This window comes from Hyperoodon ampullatus, assembly GCF_949752795.1.
Source record: "Hyperoodon ampullatus genome assembly, chromosome: 17".
NCBI lineage: Eukaryota > Metazoa > Chordata > Mammalia > Artiodactyla > Ziphiidae > Hyperoodon > Hyperoodon ampullatus.
In genome coordinates this window covers 4560987-4578045 of record NC_136930.1, presented here as the reverse complement: position 1 = coordinate 4578045, position 17059 = coordinate 4560987, and the positions used below count along the sequence as shown (strand labels likewise).

Below are 17059 nucleotides of genomic sequence, written 5' to 3'. Positions count from 1 at the left end.
ATGCTTGTCTGCCATCTTGAATGGAAATGTCTGTGTATGTATGTTCTGAGAAACACTTTTTATTATGAAATAAAAATATGCACATAATCGAAAATTTGGAAAATACAAAAAGACACAAAGAAAAAATAAAAATCAACCCAAATGCCACTATTCGATAATAAAAAATATCAAGATGTTGGTGAATTTACTACCAGCATTTCTAATGCATATAAATACAGTTTTCATAGAAATGTTGGATCGTATCATATATTTAGTCTTATACTATGCTTTTTAAACTCATATTATGTGAAGAGTATTTTTCTATATCCTTGAAAACATGATTTTATAAAAATAATGACTGTAGGGTACTACATCTGCATGTTTCTTAGAAATTAATGATCAGTTTATTTTTAATAATATATGTATTTCCAGAAAGAGTAATACATTTCCATGAATCAATACAACCAGAATTCTCCTTTCCAACCCCGACTCCCAGTAGCCAGTTTCCATTCCTGGAATCAACAAATGATATCTGTAAAGATAAATCCCATATGTGGAACTGGGTGAGAGGTTACATACCTTTCTAGTTTCTGATACCTACTTGCTCTCCAGATTTGTATAACTTATACAACCTCAATATGAAGACGTTTTCTCTCTCTCTCTTTCTCTCTCTTTTAATATTTGTCAATTTGGAAGGCAAGGAATGATTTAATATGCATTTCTCTAAGAATAAAGTTAGAGCATTTTCTTTCATATGTTCACTAGCCCATTCTACTGTACATCTGCCATCATAAACTATCTGTCCCTAGCCTTTGCCACAAAGGACCCTTTAAAAGTACTTTCTTAGTTTTCAGGATTATGGTCATCCACTGACCGTTCCCACACCAAGTCAGACAGAGGCCTTCTCCAAAGGCGGGGCCTCTAGATCCCTGAAGTGGCTCATCAGTGGAGCCCCACTGCTTTGCATTCCTGTTTTGTTTCAATGAGCTTTCTAATACTGCTGGAGACTTCTTTCTTGAGGTCTACTGTGAACTTCTGACCAGAAAGAAGAGGGACAGCCTAGGATTCTTCTCAGAGAAACCATGAAGATGACATAAGGCTGCCGTTTTCCGACGTCCCCCGATCTGAGCTCTTGCAGGTGGGCTGTGTGACCTGGAGTCCATCACCCAACTTCTCTGTGCCTTAGTCCACTCTCACTCCCTGCTGAGTGCCCCCCGCACCTTGGCCCATTCTGTCCCCAAGTGGGGAAGGCTCTTCCCAGCTGCCTCTCCTCATCCAGGCTGCAGGGGTCCCTCTCCTATGCACCCGGGGCAGCACCCTGCATGTCTATATCATCTGCAGGTGTGCACTTCCTGACTGTGTCTCACCCCCCCCGCAAAGACTTTGCGATTCCCCCAGCCATGCAGAGGCCCCCCACGGCACATGTCCTCGGGTGATGTTCGCTGACTTGAAACCAATGAACACACCTGCCCCATCCTCCAGGCTTATACAGCCTACCTGGCTCTTCTCACAGCCGAATAAAGAACAAATGTGCAGTTCCTCACATACCCAGGTCTGTCCCAGATATACGTCGGCTAACCAGCTCTCCTCTGCGTGTTCAGCACTCCTGGATCTGCTTGCTACTCAACCCTGGCTGAACTCCAAAGGCAATCTTGTCCCGACTCCCAGTTCTTCTTTCAGCACCCTGTAATTTGATGTTTCTTCTCCTCACGCCACCCATCAAACTCCACCCTCAGTCATTTCAGTGGTGACTCATATTAAATGATTAGCTAAGGTTCTTAACTGATTTTTTTCTTTTTCTTTTTTTCCCCTGACAGATGTAGCATTGCTATGTCTTCTGGATATCTGCACACAGAGAAGACGTTCAATAAACACCGGTTGGATCAGAAGCACTGCTGACTTGCTTTTTCCCAACTTGATCTAGTTAGAACAAACTTCTTCCGCTTCTCCTCGGCCCCCAGCTAGCTCCGCCCCCACCCGCCTCCCCCGGGCTCTCCCAGGCCCACACGCCAAAGTCCGGGCCAGCGAAGCTGTAGACCTTGATCCCAAGCGGAGGAGTCACACGCTGACCCGAACTGGTATCTGTGCCCCGCACTGCAGGCTGCAGAGGCTGGACCTGGCCCCCTCCTGCAGGCACTCCGCATGTGCCGCCCCCTGGTTCTCTTCTACGGGGGTCCCAACCTCCGGCTGTGCTTTAAAAACACCTGGGGAGCTTTTTTTTTTTCCCGTTTTAACTTTTTATTTTATGTGGGAGTGGAGCCGGTTACCTGTTGTGAGAGTTTCAGGTGCACAGCAAAGCGACCCGGCCATACGTATACATGTATCCACTCTCCCCCAAACTCCCCTCCCATCCAGGCTGCCACATAACATTGAGCGGAGCTCCCTGTGCTCTACAGTAGGTCCTTGTTGGGTATCCGTTTTAAATAGAACAGTGTGTACATGCCAATCCCCAACTTGGGGAGCTTTTTAATCGCTCGTACCAGGGCCCCCTGCCAAGCCGGCAATTCTGAGTTAATAATCCCGGGTGCAGCTTGGGCATCGCAATTTTTAAACATCCCCTGGTGATTCTCCTGCTCGGAATCCAGGTGCGCGACGGGTCCCCGCGACAGAATCTCCAGCCCCTGCATGCGGCTGCCTGGAGAAAAAAAAGAGCGCGCGCCCACACGGCGGGCGGGGCCCCCGGGCGCCCCACCCCCGCGCGGGCGCGGCCTTCCCGCTCTTGGACTTCGTCTCCGGCGGCGCGGGGATAAATCCGGAACCTCGCGAGGCTGAGAGCCAGTGACGCGGGGCCCGCGGCGGAGCAGGCCGGCTTCTAGGTCGCAGCGAGGGCAGCGCGTCCCGGGTGAGTAGCCGAGGCCCGCCGGCGGCTTTAAGGTCAAGGCGGGGCGGAGGCTCGAGACGGCGCAGCCCGGGAGCCTGGGCGGCGGGGACGAGCGCAGGGAAGCGCCGCGAGCCCCCGAGGAGCGAGCTGGTGGCCTCCCGCTCCATCCCGGAGCAGCGCGGGGTTGATCCCTGGTCCCCTCGTCACCTTCGGGGCGTTCTGACCAGGTGTCCTGCTCCCCGCTGCTCTGTGCGTCTGCCTGTCCCTCCCCAGCCATCCCCCTGCGTTCACCCCATTCCGCCCCCCGGTACCAGGGCCGACTTGCGGCCGCGCGCTGGCCGGGGAAGCGGAAGTCGCCTGTTGAGGCCGCGCTAAGTTAGCTCAGCTTTTGGACTAAGGGGGTAAGCCATGGGATGGAGACACCAAAGAAGCCTTCAGCCTGATTAAATTTAATGCACATGCTCCCTGACTTCCTAAACTTTATACTAAAACGGAACCAGACATTTACCTGGGCACATCGTATGCATGCTATAGCCCTCTTTCTTTGGTATAGCTGAGGATCCGAAGTTCATATTGCTAGCAGGAACACCAATCACAGCCCTAGCTATTATTTACTTTGCTGTCATGTGCCTGGCACTGTTTTGGCAAGGCTTCCACGTTATGGGGGGCGGGGGGTGGAGGGGTGCTGTCATGTGCCTGGCACTGCTTGGCAAGGCTTCCACGTTATGGGGGGCGGGGGGTGGAGGGGTGCGTAACCTGGCGGGGGCTGAGATCCCACGGCACGCCCTCCTCTGCCTCCTGGAGAGGGCTGCCCCCAGCACTGGGGACTTCTTCGTTTTTCCCCAATCTGCTCAGAAGTTTCCTGCGGGATAGTAGTGACCATACTACCCTCCTCTCCTTAATACCTGTATTAACGTCATTGAACTTGCACACCTTCCCTATTTCATAAATGTTGGCATGTACCCGTGGAATCTCGCTATTTAGATGAGGAAACTGAGGCAGAAGAGATGCAACCGTTTTTAGCAAGGATGCTGAGAAGTCAGTGGCAGATCCCGAATTCCAACCCAAACCTTAATCCCTAGACCTCACTACCTGTGCACGTACCCAGCAGACACCCTAAACCCCAAATGAGGGAGACCTCAGGATGCTAGGCTCTGGAGAACCTAGGAAGAATCTGCCAGGACAGGGATTAACAAGGGGCTTGTTTTAGGGCTTGCATCATGCCGGCACTGAGACAGCGGAACACCGAAGTCTAGAACCCGGTACCTTTCATGTCAGCCAGCACACTGGTGAGGCTTCCGGCCACCCTTGTGGTGCTGGAGACACTGAGGAGAGAGGCGTCTCACCAGGGCAGAGATTATGGGAGGCTGCCCAGGCCTTCAGCCCCAGGGACCAGCATCGTACCTGCCCGGAGTCGGTGCTCTGTAAACATGATGATGAACTCACCTGGCCTGCGTGAACTAGCACAGGGACCCTGGCTAAACCACACACATACTCTTCTGGTCCTCAGTCCCATCTGTAGACTGAGCCAAGAAACAACAATCTAGGTCCCAATTTCCTAAGGGTCTGACCGTGCTTCAAGCCGTCCTGTAGATGAATCTGTGAGAATGAGTCTGTCCTCAGCCAAGCTGCAAAGTAAGTGAAGAACCGCTTCACCTCACTAATGATGTCCATCTTCTGTGCTCATCCCTGCCTCTCAAGTGACCACTCCATTCAGGGAAGCCTTCCACCCACAGCAGTTTGCCCCTTCTCTCCTCATCCCGGAGGAAAGAAGACCTTCCCTTCTTTCTCAGCTGGTTGTTAGTGAAGCATCTTATACACTCGTTCTCACTAAAGTGTGAGTAACTGATAGGATGGAAGCACTGAGCCTTGTATGAGGCGTTTGTCAAGGGGAGGCCTTTTATTCATTCAGCAAACCTACTGAGTGCCTTCCCGTGGGTCTGAGAAACAAGGTAACATCGTAAAGCACTTACTGCTGGCCAGCACTGTGGTCACACACACCGCAGACATTTTCATCCCATCTGAAAAACCACCCGGGGCCACAGGACCAGTAGAGGTGCAGAGACCGAGGCCCAGAGGGCCTCCGTGGGCCGCCCCAGGTTCCACAGCTAGGCAGGGGCAGGGCCTACCCATCTCCCACCGATATCCTACAATCACAGGGCCGAGTGGTAAGTGATCTGGCATGCGGGCCTCAGAGTGTGGGGAAGGGGTACCGTGTGGTGACAGCAAGTTCCGGGGGAAAGGTTTCGAACGTCTGGTTATTCCCCTCCTTACATTTTCCTCTTGAATCTCAGATTTTAAAGAACGACAGTGCAAATAAGAGAACAGAAACCTAAACGGAGGTAAAAATAAAACCAGAAGGGAGCAGTTACGTCATAAACACCACATGGTCAAGACTTTGACCATGAATAGTCAGGACCTGTGATTATTAAGAAGAAAGGTTAACCATGAGAAATAGTGAACTTCTCCTTTGGGTTAAATCTGGGCACGTGTACAATTCCTGATTAGTGAACATTTCTGTCACGTGTAATGCTTAGCAGGCACGCAGATAGCGATGACCTTGCTGCTGTGAAGGCAAGTTGGCCGAGATGGTCCCTGTGGGTTCCCTCCCCTTTCTAAGTTCAGAGTCTGCTGCCAGGCGAGATGTTTACATCACGTTTCTTGGTTTCTTTCACTATTGCGGAAAGTATGAGCTCCATGGAGTAAGCAAGCTCAGAGGGAATGGATACCGAGGTCCTTATATGAGTCTCTCTTGCTTTATAGGTGTCAGCCAGAACATGGCGCCCAATCTGAACTCAGCCAAGAAATTCTTCGTTTTCTTAGGAAAATCATTGTTTGCCCTTCTGGAGGCTATGGTTTTTGCCTTAATCCCAAGGCCACAGAAGAATGTTGCCGGTGAAATCGTACTTATAACAGGCTCTGGGAGTGGACTTGGAAGGCTCTTAGCCCTCAAATTTGCCCGCCTTGGATCGGTGCTTGTTCTCTGGGATGTCAGCCAGGAGGGGAATGAGGAGACCTGCAAGATGGCTCGGGAAGCTGGAGCCACAAGGGTTTATGCATATACCTGTGATTGCAGCCGGAAGGAGGAAGTGTATAGAGTGGCCGATGAGGTAAACCTTGGGTGCTTGCTGTTTCCTACGGGTAGTGAGAACGCTACGTAAATTCTTTGACATCCATCAGTTTCTTTGTCTGTTCGCCTTCCTCAGTGCTGATGTGCCTCTCTCCCACATCCCTTTACTTTAAAAAATATTGGAGAGTGGGAATTAGGATTTTTGAGTTCTCATTGTGTGCGGTACACCATGCTTAGCACCCTGTGTGAGTTATATCACGATCCTGTAAAGTCAGGCCTCTTATTATCTCCGCATCACAAATAAGAAAATGGAAACTTAGGGCAGGTGAGCCGCTTACCTGAGAAACACAGGTAATAAGTAGCAGAGCTACAACTGGGACTTGAGTCTTTTAACTCTGAAGAACGCCCTCTAACCAGCGCGTGTGCTGGCTGTGCTGGCCCCCATTAACATGCGAGAGATAGGCCGTAGCACCCTTCTTTGAGGGTAAAGAAACTGAGAAACAGGGCTATTAAATAACCTGTTTGGGGTCACAGAGCTAGCACAGGACCAAGCCAGGGTGTGAACCCATATCTAGCCTCACTGTAAGTCCAGCTCTCCCCCCTGCCCCCATCAGTGCTTTCCATTAACGTGTATTTCTCTTAAGTGGTCATATGAAAATCAGAATATTCATCCTAAAGACTCAACTGCAGCTGCTGCTTTGGCAATGACACAGATGCACTTAGAAAGAACGCTTTCAGGAAAACAGAGCTCCAATGGGCCAGCGGTAAGGGCGTTCTTGGCTCATGGAGGCACGGACCTGTTTGGTGGCTGCCTCTTTTCCCCGAGAAGGATTTCCCTGCCCGCTCACTGGCCCGAGTGCTCCATGCATCACTCTCTGCAGCTCTCAGAATTCCCCAGTTTAGCGAGAAGGAAGGAAGCAGACCGGCCTGTGGGAAGGTTCCTGCACAGCTTGTCGGCTCGAACCGGGATCCCCTTGTGGCTTCTCACCTCACTCCCTAGCGCAGGTCCCTGGCCAGTGAGTTCCTCTGGTTTTAAGTTTGTCTTTTGTCTTTACATTTTATACGTCCGTGACCACCACCGTCGCCAATCGCAGGCTGCCCAGCAGAGTCTGGGAATCCAAACCTAACAAACTGGCATGGGCTTGTGCAGGGACCACCCTTCAAAGCGCAGGGGTGTTTGCTGTGGTCACCCTCACAGAGTAAGCTCTTTGCACTTGGAGCACCAATCGCCTGGCACATTGACTTCCACTGGCTATGACTGACGTCTCCAGCCACTCTTAAGCAGTGACTGGTTCATATTTAAACACAAAAGACCTTAAGATATTGATTCTATAAAGCAACCATTTCCACTTCTTGTTCTTGATAGACGAGAGGTACCAGAGATTTTTTTCCCATAAAAAGGAGTAAACAAGGGGCAAACTTTCAGAGCCAGAAACTTTCTCGATTGCATCCTAAATTTCCCCCAGGCTATGGATCTCATTGGCTAGTGGATACCCAGCACGTCAGCCTCCTTGCTGGGACCCGGGCCTTCTGCAACAGCAGATGAGGAAGGTGGCAGCATCCGCCTGGCTTCAGTAGTACAGCCTCCCTGTGCCCGGCTGCACCATCCTCATAGGCAGGTTCACCCCCATGCGTGCACACCCACACGTGTGCACACAACACACAGAGCTAGAGATGTAAGTGGTGCTGCAACCAGTGGCGCTCTCTGATTCGGGGGTTGGGGGGGTGGGGAACAGGGCCCCTGCTGTGCGACACAGATTACAGGAATGAAATTCAAAACACCAAGGCAGAGGGACAGCCGCACCCCCTGTCGTCAAGCCTAGAAAATCCTGTTGCTCATTTCTGACAAAGGGCCTGGGTCACATGCTGAAGGTTTGCTCTAAGGGGAAGGCTCCAGCGGCGCTCCCAGAACTTTTATTCCTGAAGGTTATTGACACCTACTCTGGCCAGCGTGACGGCAGCAGACGGGGCCCCCTCTGATCCTCCTTTCACAGATCTCACACCTGAAAGTCAGTGTTGGGGAGCAGAGAACCAGCCAGCTGGTGAGAACAGGACGGACGGGTTCTGAGCTCAACGGTGTGTTTGAAACACGCATGTGAATATCGTAAACCCTCCGTTCCCCTCCCCGCCCCCATCGCTGTGCGGGCCAGGTCGCGATTTATATGGCATGGCTGTCATGCCTGATGTGTCATCGCATTAATTAAAATGGTGTGCTGCTTATACATCATTTTAGCATAGGACCAAGTTACTAATCACTGAGTATAAGCGTAGCTCTACCTGTGGAAGGAAAGTAGCATTGCAGTGTCGGAACCATCATAGGACGGGAGGAAAATGAGTAGAGAGGCATCAGACTTAAGATTTCTGATGCGCCATAAACTCTGCAAAGGAGATAAACATACTTTGTTTTTAGAGCGCGTTAACTCAGCCTGAGTTAACAAGGACACGAAGCATATAGAACTATGGGGAAGTGAACCTGGATGATGTAAAGAATTACAGGCATACCTCATTTCATTGCACTTCAAAGGTACTGTGCTTTTTTTTTACCATTTGAAGGTTTTTAACAGATTGAAGGTTTGTGGTAGCCCTGCCTTGAGCAACAGTGCTGGCACCATTTTTCCAACATTTGCTCACTTCATGTCTCGGGGTCACGTTTTGGTAATTCTCACAGTATTTCACACTTTTTCATCATTATCATGTCTGTTCTGGTAATCTGCGATCAGTGATCTTTGTTACTACAATAATTCACTGAAAGCTCAGATGATGGTTAGTATTTTTAGCAAAAAAAATTTTTAATTAAGGCAACTTGTCTCTTAGACATAATGCTATTGCACACTTAATAGACTACAGTATAGCGTAAACATAACTTTTATATGCACTGGGAAACCGAAAACTTCGTGTGACTCCACTTTATTGTGGTATTTGCTTTACTGCGGAGGTCTGGAACCGAACCCCAAGTATCTCCGAGGTGTGCCTGTGCTGCACTGGTGGTGCTATTCTCCTCATTCAATTCAGGTTAAGAAAGAAGTTGGCGACGTTTCAATCCTCATCAACAATGCCGGAATCGTAACAGGCAGAAAGTTCCTCGACTGCCCGGATGAGCTTATGGAAAAGTCTTTCGATGTGAATTTCAAAGCACATTTATGGGTAATTATTTTTTCTTCTCATTATGAATATGAAGTTACTCTGTCATTTTACCTTTTTTTTTTTTCTTTTTGCGGTACGCGGGCCTCTCACTGTTGTGGCATCTCCCGTTGCGGAGCACAGGCTCCGGACGCGCAGGCTCAGCGGCCATGGCTCACGGGCCCAGCCGCTCCGCAGCATGTGGGATCTTCCCAGACTGGGGCACGAACCCGTGTCCCCTGCATCGGCAGGCGGACTCTCAACCACGGCGCCACCAGAGAAGCCCCTACTCTGTCACTTTAAAGTGCCTTCCTCTTGTTCTCTTACAGTAGGTATTGGTCTCTAAGTAAAGCACAGACTTCTTAATTCTAGCTTGAGCTGTCCTCTCCAGATCCAACTTAACCTACACCTCCCAGTGCCTCTGCTCAGAGAATCCTACAAAGACACAACTGTCCTCTCCGCCTGTCATAATCATGAACTGAAGGCCAACCTGTGTCAGGTACTATCCCAGTATCTGAAGAAGCCTTAAAACAGCCCAGTGAGACAAGGGACCATAGAAGTGAAAAGTGACCATGCTTAGACATGACCAGGTGACCTTATCGTTTGCCTAAGAGAGTTCCTGGCTAGAACTCTCTTGAAGTGAAAGGAGGCATAATTAACAAGCAAGCATCCATCAGGTCTGTTCGGGGCAAACCAAGACACATGGTCACCTTACTCAGTACCTAACCAGGGAAAGGAGAGTTCCCACCAGTCCCACCTGGTGACTAGGTGCCTTGAACACTGAGGCACAGCCCTGACTTCCAAGGCGACGTGCCCACCTTCAAGCTGCGTCTTCCTGGCCTTTGCAAAGACCAGTCACGTCAGCTTCCCCAGCCACACACGTGCGCGCATTCTGCACCGCGCCCCAGACCAGCTCTCTCCATCGGGGAGTGAGAGTTTGCCGGACATTTCCGAGACCCCCTCCTTTCTCCCCACGCCAACCTCAGGGGCTCCTGCCCAACTCTCCTGTGACAGCCTTCACGTGCCATTTGGAGTTTGTAGGTTTTGTGTCCCCTGGTTTCACCAAAAATGTAATGCTGCTGGTGGTAGTTTCAGCGTTCCGTGTAGTTTTGGGGAGAAAGATGGAAAGATTCCGAGCTAAGGGGCCACCGAGTTCCTTCAGGAACGACTGCAAGTCATTGACGTTGTCTTGTTGCAAATGCCCCACGCCTTCTCGAGACAGAAGTGAGAGTGTACAGTCAGCATGAAGATGAGGGCGTCGTCTCCTAAGTGTCCACTCCCGGGGCTTTGTGTTCCTTCCCCACCGCTGGCCGCGTCTCCATCCTGGTCTCCTCTTTCTCTCTCCCCTGCTAGTTGCTCCTGGGCTGCTGGCGTTTCCCTGGCCCCTGTCATCCCCCTGAGTCCTCACACTGTACACTCTTCCCAGGCGAGTTCGCAAACGCCCTTTGAGCACCTGCCTGGAGTAGGCACGTGACTGCTGAGGGTCCGAGAGCTCGTGGTGACCGTGCTTCCAAGGGGCGTGTCCCACGGAGCAGTGATGCCCCTAATCATGGACCATCGGAACTCAGGATGCCGTGGGTCACGCTGAGCTGTTGGCGCCTCTTTGACTTTCCGCTTCTCTCTCTCTGTCTTTCTCTCTGTTAGTTTCTCTCTGAACTCATTGAGATGCAGACAAACAAAGGTGGTTTGACTTTTATTAGAGATCCCTTTTCTCGTATTTATTCATATTATTCCTAGTTGAAAATATGAATATAAATTTATTGCATAAAAATATGCAACTATCCATATTTGATTCATTATTCCTTTGTTGCAGAATACATGTCCCAAAATTTATTTCTCTTTTACCTTTCTTCCCAGGTCCCACAGGAAAGGTGAAGTTATTCTATATAATACATACTGAGACACAGTGTGTGTCTCCTCTGTCTAACAGATATTCTCCTTTATGACATGGAATAAAAATAAGAAACCATTATTCAAAGAAGTATAGATGAGTTTAAAAATAAAGTGATATTTTTAAACTGAAGCCAGCAGTTGCATGTCCTGTGAACAATGTTCAGAAAATTTTGAAATTCAAATATAAGCCCAGGGAGGAAAAAAGGCACCATGCATTGAAATAGTCATATCCTTGAGTCCTCTTATCGGTTTGTGGATTGTGGCTGCCACAACTAAGAGTTTCCTATACTGCTTCAATTATTATCTTAATATTGTGTTTTTAAAAGTCAAATATGAGCAAACTATAAGTCTGAATAAGTTATTTTTAATAATATTGGAATTGCCATCAGGAAAGCATTGATACAGGTTAAACAAGTTAAGATGGTTATCTCCCAGACGTTTCCGTTGGAATATCCCAGTGCCTTCAGGTATTTTTTTTGAGCTTAAACAGTTTTTTTCAATCACTGATCATATAAACATCTGAAAAAAATATAAAATGTGGCATAAAATGTTAAACATTTTACCTTGATCTTAGACTTATAAAGCCTTTCTGCCTGCTATGATCGCTAATGACCATGGACATTTGGTTTGCATTTCAAGTTCAGCTGGATTAATTGGAGTAAGCGGACTGGCCGGTAAGAGAAATGTGATATTTCACAATTGCAAAGTTTTTTGTAACTTTAACTCAAGTAATAGCTCTGAGTAATCGGCACTGACCTTATGCACTAATAATAAAGGATAATAGATGAAGAGGGATATTCAGTAAGGTAAGTGGTTGAGAACTTCATGGTCCAGCAAAATCACCCAGCAGTTTATACTTACACGAAGTTGAACTATGCACTTCGGAAGCATTAGGTCTTAGGCAATCCCTTGGGTTTAAAAAAAGAGAAAGAGACCCTACTGATAAATTTCTTCCACAAGTGATCAGCATAGTCACCGTCCCCCAAAACTCACCCAGCAGTTATCAGGATGATAGGGAGGACTCTTATCTCTCCTAAGTTTCCATGAATTGATCTCCCCTAGCTGTGAGTTTAGAGAAGACGTCTTCACCCCAGAAAACCTAAAATTAACCCCTTTGCTTTCCCATTGGTTGGAGACTTGCAGGAACTTGTTGTGACTTCCATTTCCCTGGCAACTGACTTGACATTAGCAGTGGGGAGGGGACAAAGACGTACGCCAAGATCTTCGGTGAAGGCGGCCCACTGAGGAGCTGGTTCTAGGAGGAGCGGAAGTCCTGTCCCTCCTGGAAGCTCACCCACCAGAGCCCTAACTGCAGCGCTCAGTAGCGGATGGCCCAGCTGGCCGACTGGGCCCTGCCTAGTGCTTTGGAGCTGAGTAGTGTGGTTGAAGGTTCACAACACTAGTCTCAGCAAGTACGTCTCAGCTACATGGATAGGTTTCCGGAACCGCCCATCACCCAGAATATTAGCAGTCTATACACGTCTCCCTGTACCCCGGAGTTCCCTTCCTGTGTCCTCAGAATTCATCAGGTGTTATTGTTACCTCTCTCTTGTACATCTGAGAAATCACGGGCCTTGAAATCATACGAGTGTATTTACAGCTCGTCTTAATCCTTTTCTTGGACACAACATCTCTGTCTTCAGACGCATGTCTCTCCCACCCGTGCTCCCCTTAGGAACAAGTGTAAGCCTTCTGAGTTCCCACAGTGTGAGTGGTGGCTCCCCTGTGTCAGAACCTCAGGTATGCTACTTAGAATGCAGATGCCCTGGCCCTGGGCTGTACCCACACCTCTTCATCTCGGGGTCGAGGAGCTCAGAGAGCTGCATTTCTACCAAACGACTCAGATGATCCCAGAAGCGGCTCAGGACCACCACCACCCCCCGCCCCTTCTTCTGTCGGCTTTCCCACCGTCTTGGGCAGCAGCGGGCCCCGACCAGCCCACACGGGGCATGTGTAGCCTGATCTTGCCAGCCGGAGGAGCTGCTTCCCACCGGAGCCAGGAGGAGTGCATCATGTGAGGCAGAGGAAAGGATAAATCCACCTAAACTCTTCTCCCCACGTTTCCATTTAGCAAATTGAATATTCAGGTGTTTACTTGAAGTGAGTGTAACTGCGGACAGAGAGCTCAGAACTGACACCAACACAAGTTTCCCCTCCCCCTGCACCTGAAGATACTTGAGCAGTTGAGGTGGACGGGACAGAGCCCTTGGTTTTTCTTCTGGAAGTGGAAGAATTAGAATTGGAAGAAAATTTGGTCTGAGTATCATGGCCCACACTGATCTCCATTGCCTAGACTCCCACTTGACCTATTTTATTTCTCCTTTTGTGTGTCTTCCTGCCCCGATTGGGCTTCAGTTCTTTGGGACAGGGACAGGACGCACATCTTGTGCCCCATGTTACAGCTGGCAGAGTGTCTGACCATCACTAACACGGGAGTAAAGGCCAGCTGTGTGACCCGCCGCTCAGGAGGCTCCCTGCAGCCCTGCTTTTCCGTGAATCCACGTGGTCATTGTAATGTGACCTTGAGGTGACCGTGGTCCTTCCCACTCACTCCTCGCCCCTTCCAGGTGGAGCAGACCAAGATCATACAGAATAATAACTCTGAAATTGCTGTCCCACTCTCTGTTGATACTTGTGTTACGAGGAAACCTTAATGTAATGACATTTAAAAACTTTACGCTATACATTAGCATCGTTTGTCTTTTTTCAGATTATTGTGCAAGTAAATTTGCAGCCTTTGGATTTGCTGAATCGGTATTTATGGAAACATTTGCCAAGAAACAAAACGGGATCAAAACCACTATTGTGTGCCCATTTTTTATAAAAACTGGAATGTTTGACGGTTGTACTACTGGGTAAGCATGTCCTCTGATTTCAAAGAAACTATGTTTTGAAAAATGATTGGCCATCCATTTTATTTTGTTCTCTCTGTTTTCTAAAGTTGTTTAAAAAGATTTCTCCAGCATGCAGCCTGATTTATAAATGGTTTCAGAATTTCTTTCCTTAAATGTGGTTGTGTTTACGATACTGGGTTTAATAGCAATGGGTTATCAAGGCTGTATCCAGGTTGCAGCCACCCTGTGGCCCAGACATCCTCCCCCATCTCCTCGGCACTCCCGTCACACCCCCTTTCTGTCACCTGACTCCATCCTGCCTTCATCCCTGACTCCACAGAAGGACCAGGAATTGTTGAAGGGGCATAAATACCCTCTGCACTCATGAGATGACAGGCAGGTAGTTTTCTTTTCTTTCTTTTTTTGTTTTTTTTTGTCAAATATTTATTTATTTATGTATTTGGCTGCTCTAGGCCTTAGTTGCGGCATGTATGTGGGATCTAGTTCCCCGACCAGGGATCAAACCCGGGCCCCTTGCATTGGGAGCACAGAGTCTTAACCACTGGACTCCCAGGGAAGTCCTAGCAGTGATTTCTCAAAGACTCGCTTTACAACATTTAGACCATTCATTTAATATGGTTTCACATATGTGCATATTGTAACATCAGTGTATTAGAATCATTTTCCATTTTGAATCCTAGTTATGCTATTATTTGCCAGGTAGATAATAAGGAAGTAAGTATAGAAAAAGATCAAATCTGGCAGGGAAAGAAGCAAATAGATGATAGTGTCTTACAACTGTTCTATCCTATTTTTAAGAATTGCTTTTATTAATATGTGGCTTTTTTTTTTTTTTTGACCCCCTAGCTGTCCTTCTCTGTTACCGATTCTGGAACCAGAATATGCAGTCAGGAAGATAGTAGATGCTATCCTGCAAGAAAAACCGTACTTATATATGCCAAGGTTTATATACTTCATCGTGTTTTTAAAAAGGTAACAGTATCTGCTTCTATTATTTCTGTAATGTGTGAATCGTATCAACAAATTACTCCAGATCCTACAGAGGGGCGCCGCTTAAAAAATATCTGTTAAATGAATGAATTTTGATCCCTTGATCCCATTTGCTGACACAATCTCAAATTTGCATACTTGCAGTGCTTCCCATGAGTCAGAAAATGGAGGTTACGTTTACTTTCATAGGCTGTTAGTTCTGGGCCCAGTTGGGGAGATATCTGCATAGGTCCTGAGAAGGCTTTGGAAACCTAAAGAAGTTCAGTGACAGGGAACCACATCACCCACTCCTTCAAATATCCATTCAGTCATCACTAGAGTGGCTAGTGTGTGCCATGCTCTGTTGGCCATCCCAGGATCTGGGTTACAGCAAAGAACAAGAGAGACAAGAGTCCCTGCTCTCATTGGAGATTCTCTTCTCAGGGGGCTGGTGGAGGGAACAAACAAACAAGAAAGTAAAGTAAAAGAAAGATATTCTGGGTGGTCATAAGTGCTATGAAGGAAATACAAAGCAGGAGAAGATGACCCCAGAGCAAGAGGTGGAAGAGTGCACATCAGGATTTAATTGTCAGTATGGTCCGCACGGGCGTCTCATGGAGAAGGGTAACATTTGACCAGAGACCTGAAGCCGGGGAGGGCAGGAACCACCTGGATATCTTGGGCTGCCCTCAGAGGGACAATGAGCACAGGGCCCTTTTCTTCAGCCCACCCCTAGGACAAGTCTCCGGTTTGTTTACTGTGCCTCTCCTCACCCTGCTGTGTGAACACCTGGATGGACGGGGTCAGAGTGTCAGGAGGGGTGAGCAGGGTGGAGACGATGAACAGTCTTAGTTGGGTCATGCCAAAGGTCGGCGGAGCTATTGCATCTAGTCCTCCCAGTGGTCCCAGAAGGAAAGAGCGATGACCTCTTTTGACAGTGGAAGGAACTGAGTCTACAGAGGCCAGTAACACTGCGAGTGACAGAACTAGGATGCAAGCCAGGCTCACGATTCCACAGGACTTCACGGCTTCCAATCCATTGTTACAGAGTGTAGTGAGGCCTTGGAGACTGAATAGTGTAAATAAAGCAAGGAGAGATACAGAGACCCTGGGCCAGTGTCCTCCCACGTGGTGGACAAGCCCCGAGTGACCATGAGGCAGGGACATTCAGGTGGCCGTGTGTGAATGACTTCTGCAACAAGTCAGTGGCCCTGCTTTTCAGCGGAGCCAGTAAAGATACTTTCATGAATTATAACCAGGAAACTTCACTCTTGTGTTCTCTTTAGTTTCTTGCCTCTCAAGCTTGGAATGCTTTTGGCTGAGTATATGGGTATCTTTAATTCAATGGATGGCTTCTCTGGCCATAAGAAGAAAGACTAAAGACCAACTCTGGCTGATGTCACCTGATACCCAAGGCTACATAATGTCTGTTTCAATGAAGAAGTGTCTTTGTCCGACAGAATGTATCTGGAAACCACAAGTTCTTCGTCTGCTGTCCGGACTACTATTTTCAACCAATGCCTTTGAAAATAATGTTGCATACGGCTTTTCTGTTGAGTTTTTTAAATTAAAAAAAAAAAAACAGCCCATTTTTGTCATTTGCTTGCAACAGATATGAAAGTGAGATAATCCTCTCTCTCGTGAACTGCCTTTCGCATTGGTCTTTGGGGAGGTGGCTCAAATGGGGCTGGCTGTGGCTGAGCCCGCACTGGGCAGCAGAGATGAGGGCTGATGGGTGAGTGCTGAACTGGGTGCCCTCTCTCCAGGGGACACAGAGCTCTGGATTCCCCATTGCCCTGCTCTCAGCCCTGGCCTTGCTGAAACTGTGCCACCTGGTGTAGAAAGGCCAGGCTCCCACGTCCGCCTCTGCACAGTAGCCACACAAATGCTTGCTTCTACAGCCCTGGGTATCCTGCTGAGGGTGCACCAGGGCCACTGTGTCAGGGAGCCTTCCTGCACATTCCCTGGGTGACCCGAGAGGCAGTGATTCTAGACCACACTCTAAATACAGTCACATTTCTTTCCTAGAAGAGATTCAAGAATGGCTGCTTCTTACCCTGAAGAAATGATATTCTACTGAGTTAGATGACCTGTTCCCTATTAAGCCAGAAATCATATTCATGTGGGTAATTTCAAGTGCTTCACTTAGGATTTCAAGTTGGGGTCCTTGTGAGGTATTTTTATCACAGAATGAAAAATTTTATTCATTTGCATTCCTCAGGGCTGCCTTCATTTCAGATCTATTGTATGCTTACAGTTTAATCAACTGGCCAACTCTTTTCACGCTTTGGAGATTAACTATAAAAGCAAGATTAAGAGAAACACATTAATTACCGTATCCCTGGAGCTCCT

At 48.3% G+C, this 17059-nt stretch overlaps 1 protein-coding gene across 1 annotated transcript; it reads left to right on the top strand.

Annotated features, from left to right (window-relative positions):
- Nucleotides 1-2770: 2770 nt before the first annotated feature.
- On the top strand, nt 2771-16294 carry SDR16C5 (short chain dehydrogenase/reductase family 16C member 5). Its single transcript, XM_079722709.1, has 7 exons — nt 2771-2821; nt 5564-5910; nt 8883-9014; nt 11458-11557; nt 13594-13738; nt 14585-14710; nt 15994-16294. The coding sequence occupies exons 2-7, from the start codon at nt 5578-5580 to the stop codon at nt 16085-16087; spliced, it is 930 nt and encodes a 309-aa protein (XP_079578835.1). The 5' UTR covers nt 2771-2821; nt 5564-5577; the 3' UTR covers nt 16088-16294.
- Nucleotides 16295-17059: the final 765 nt, after the last annotated feature.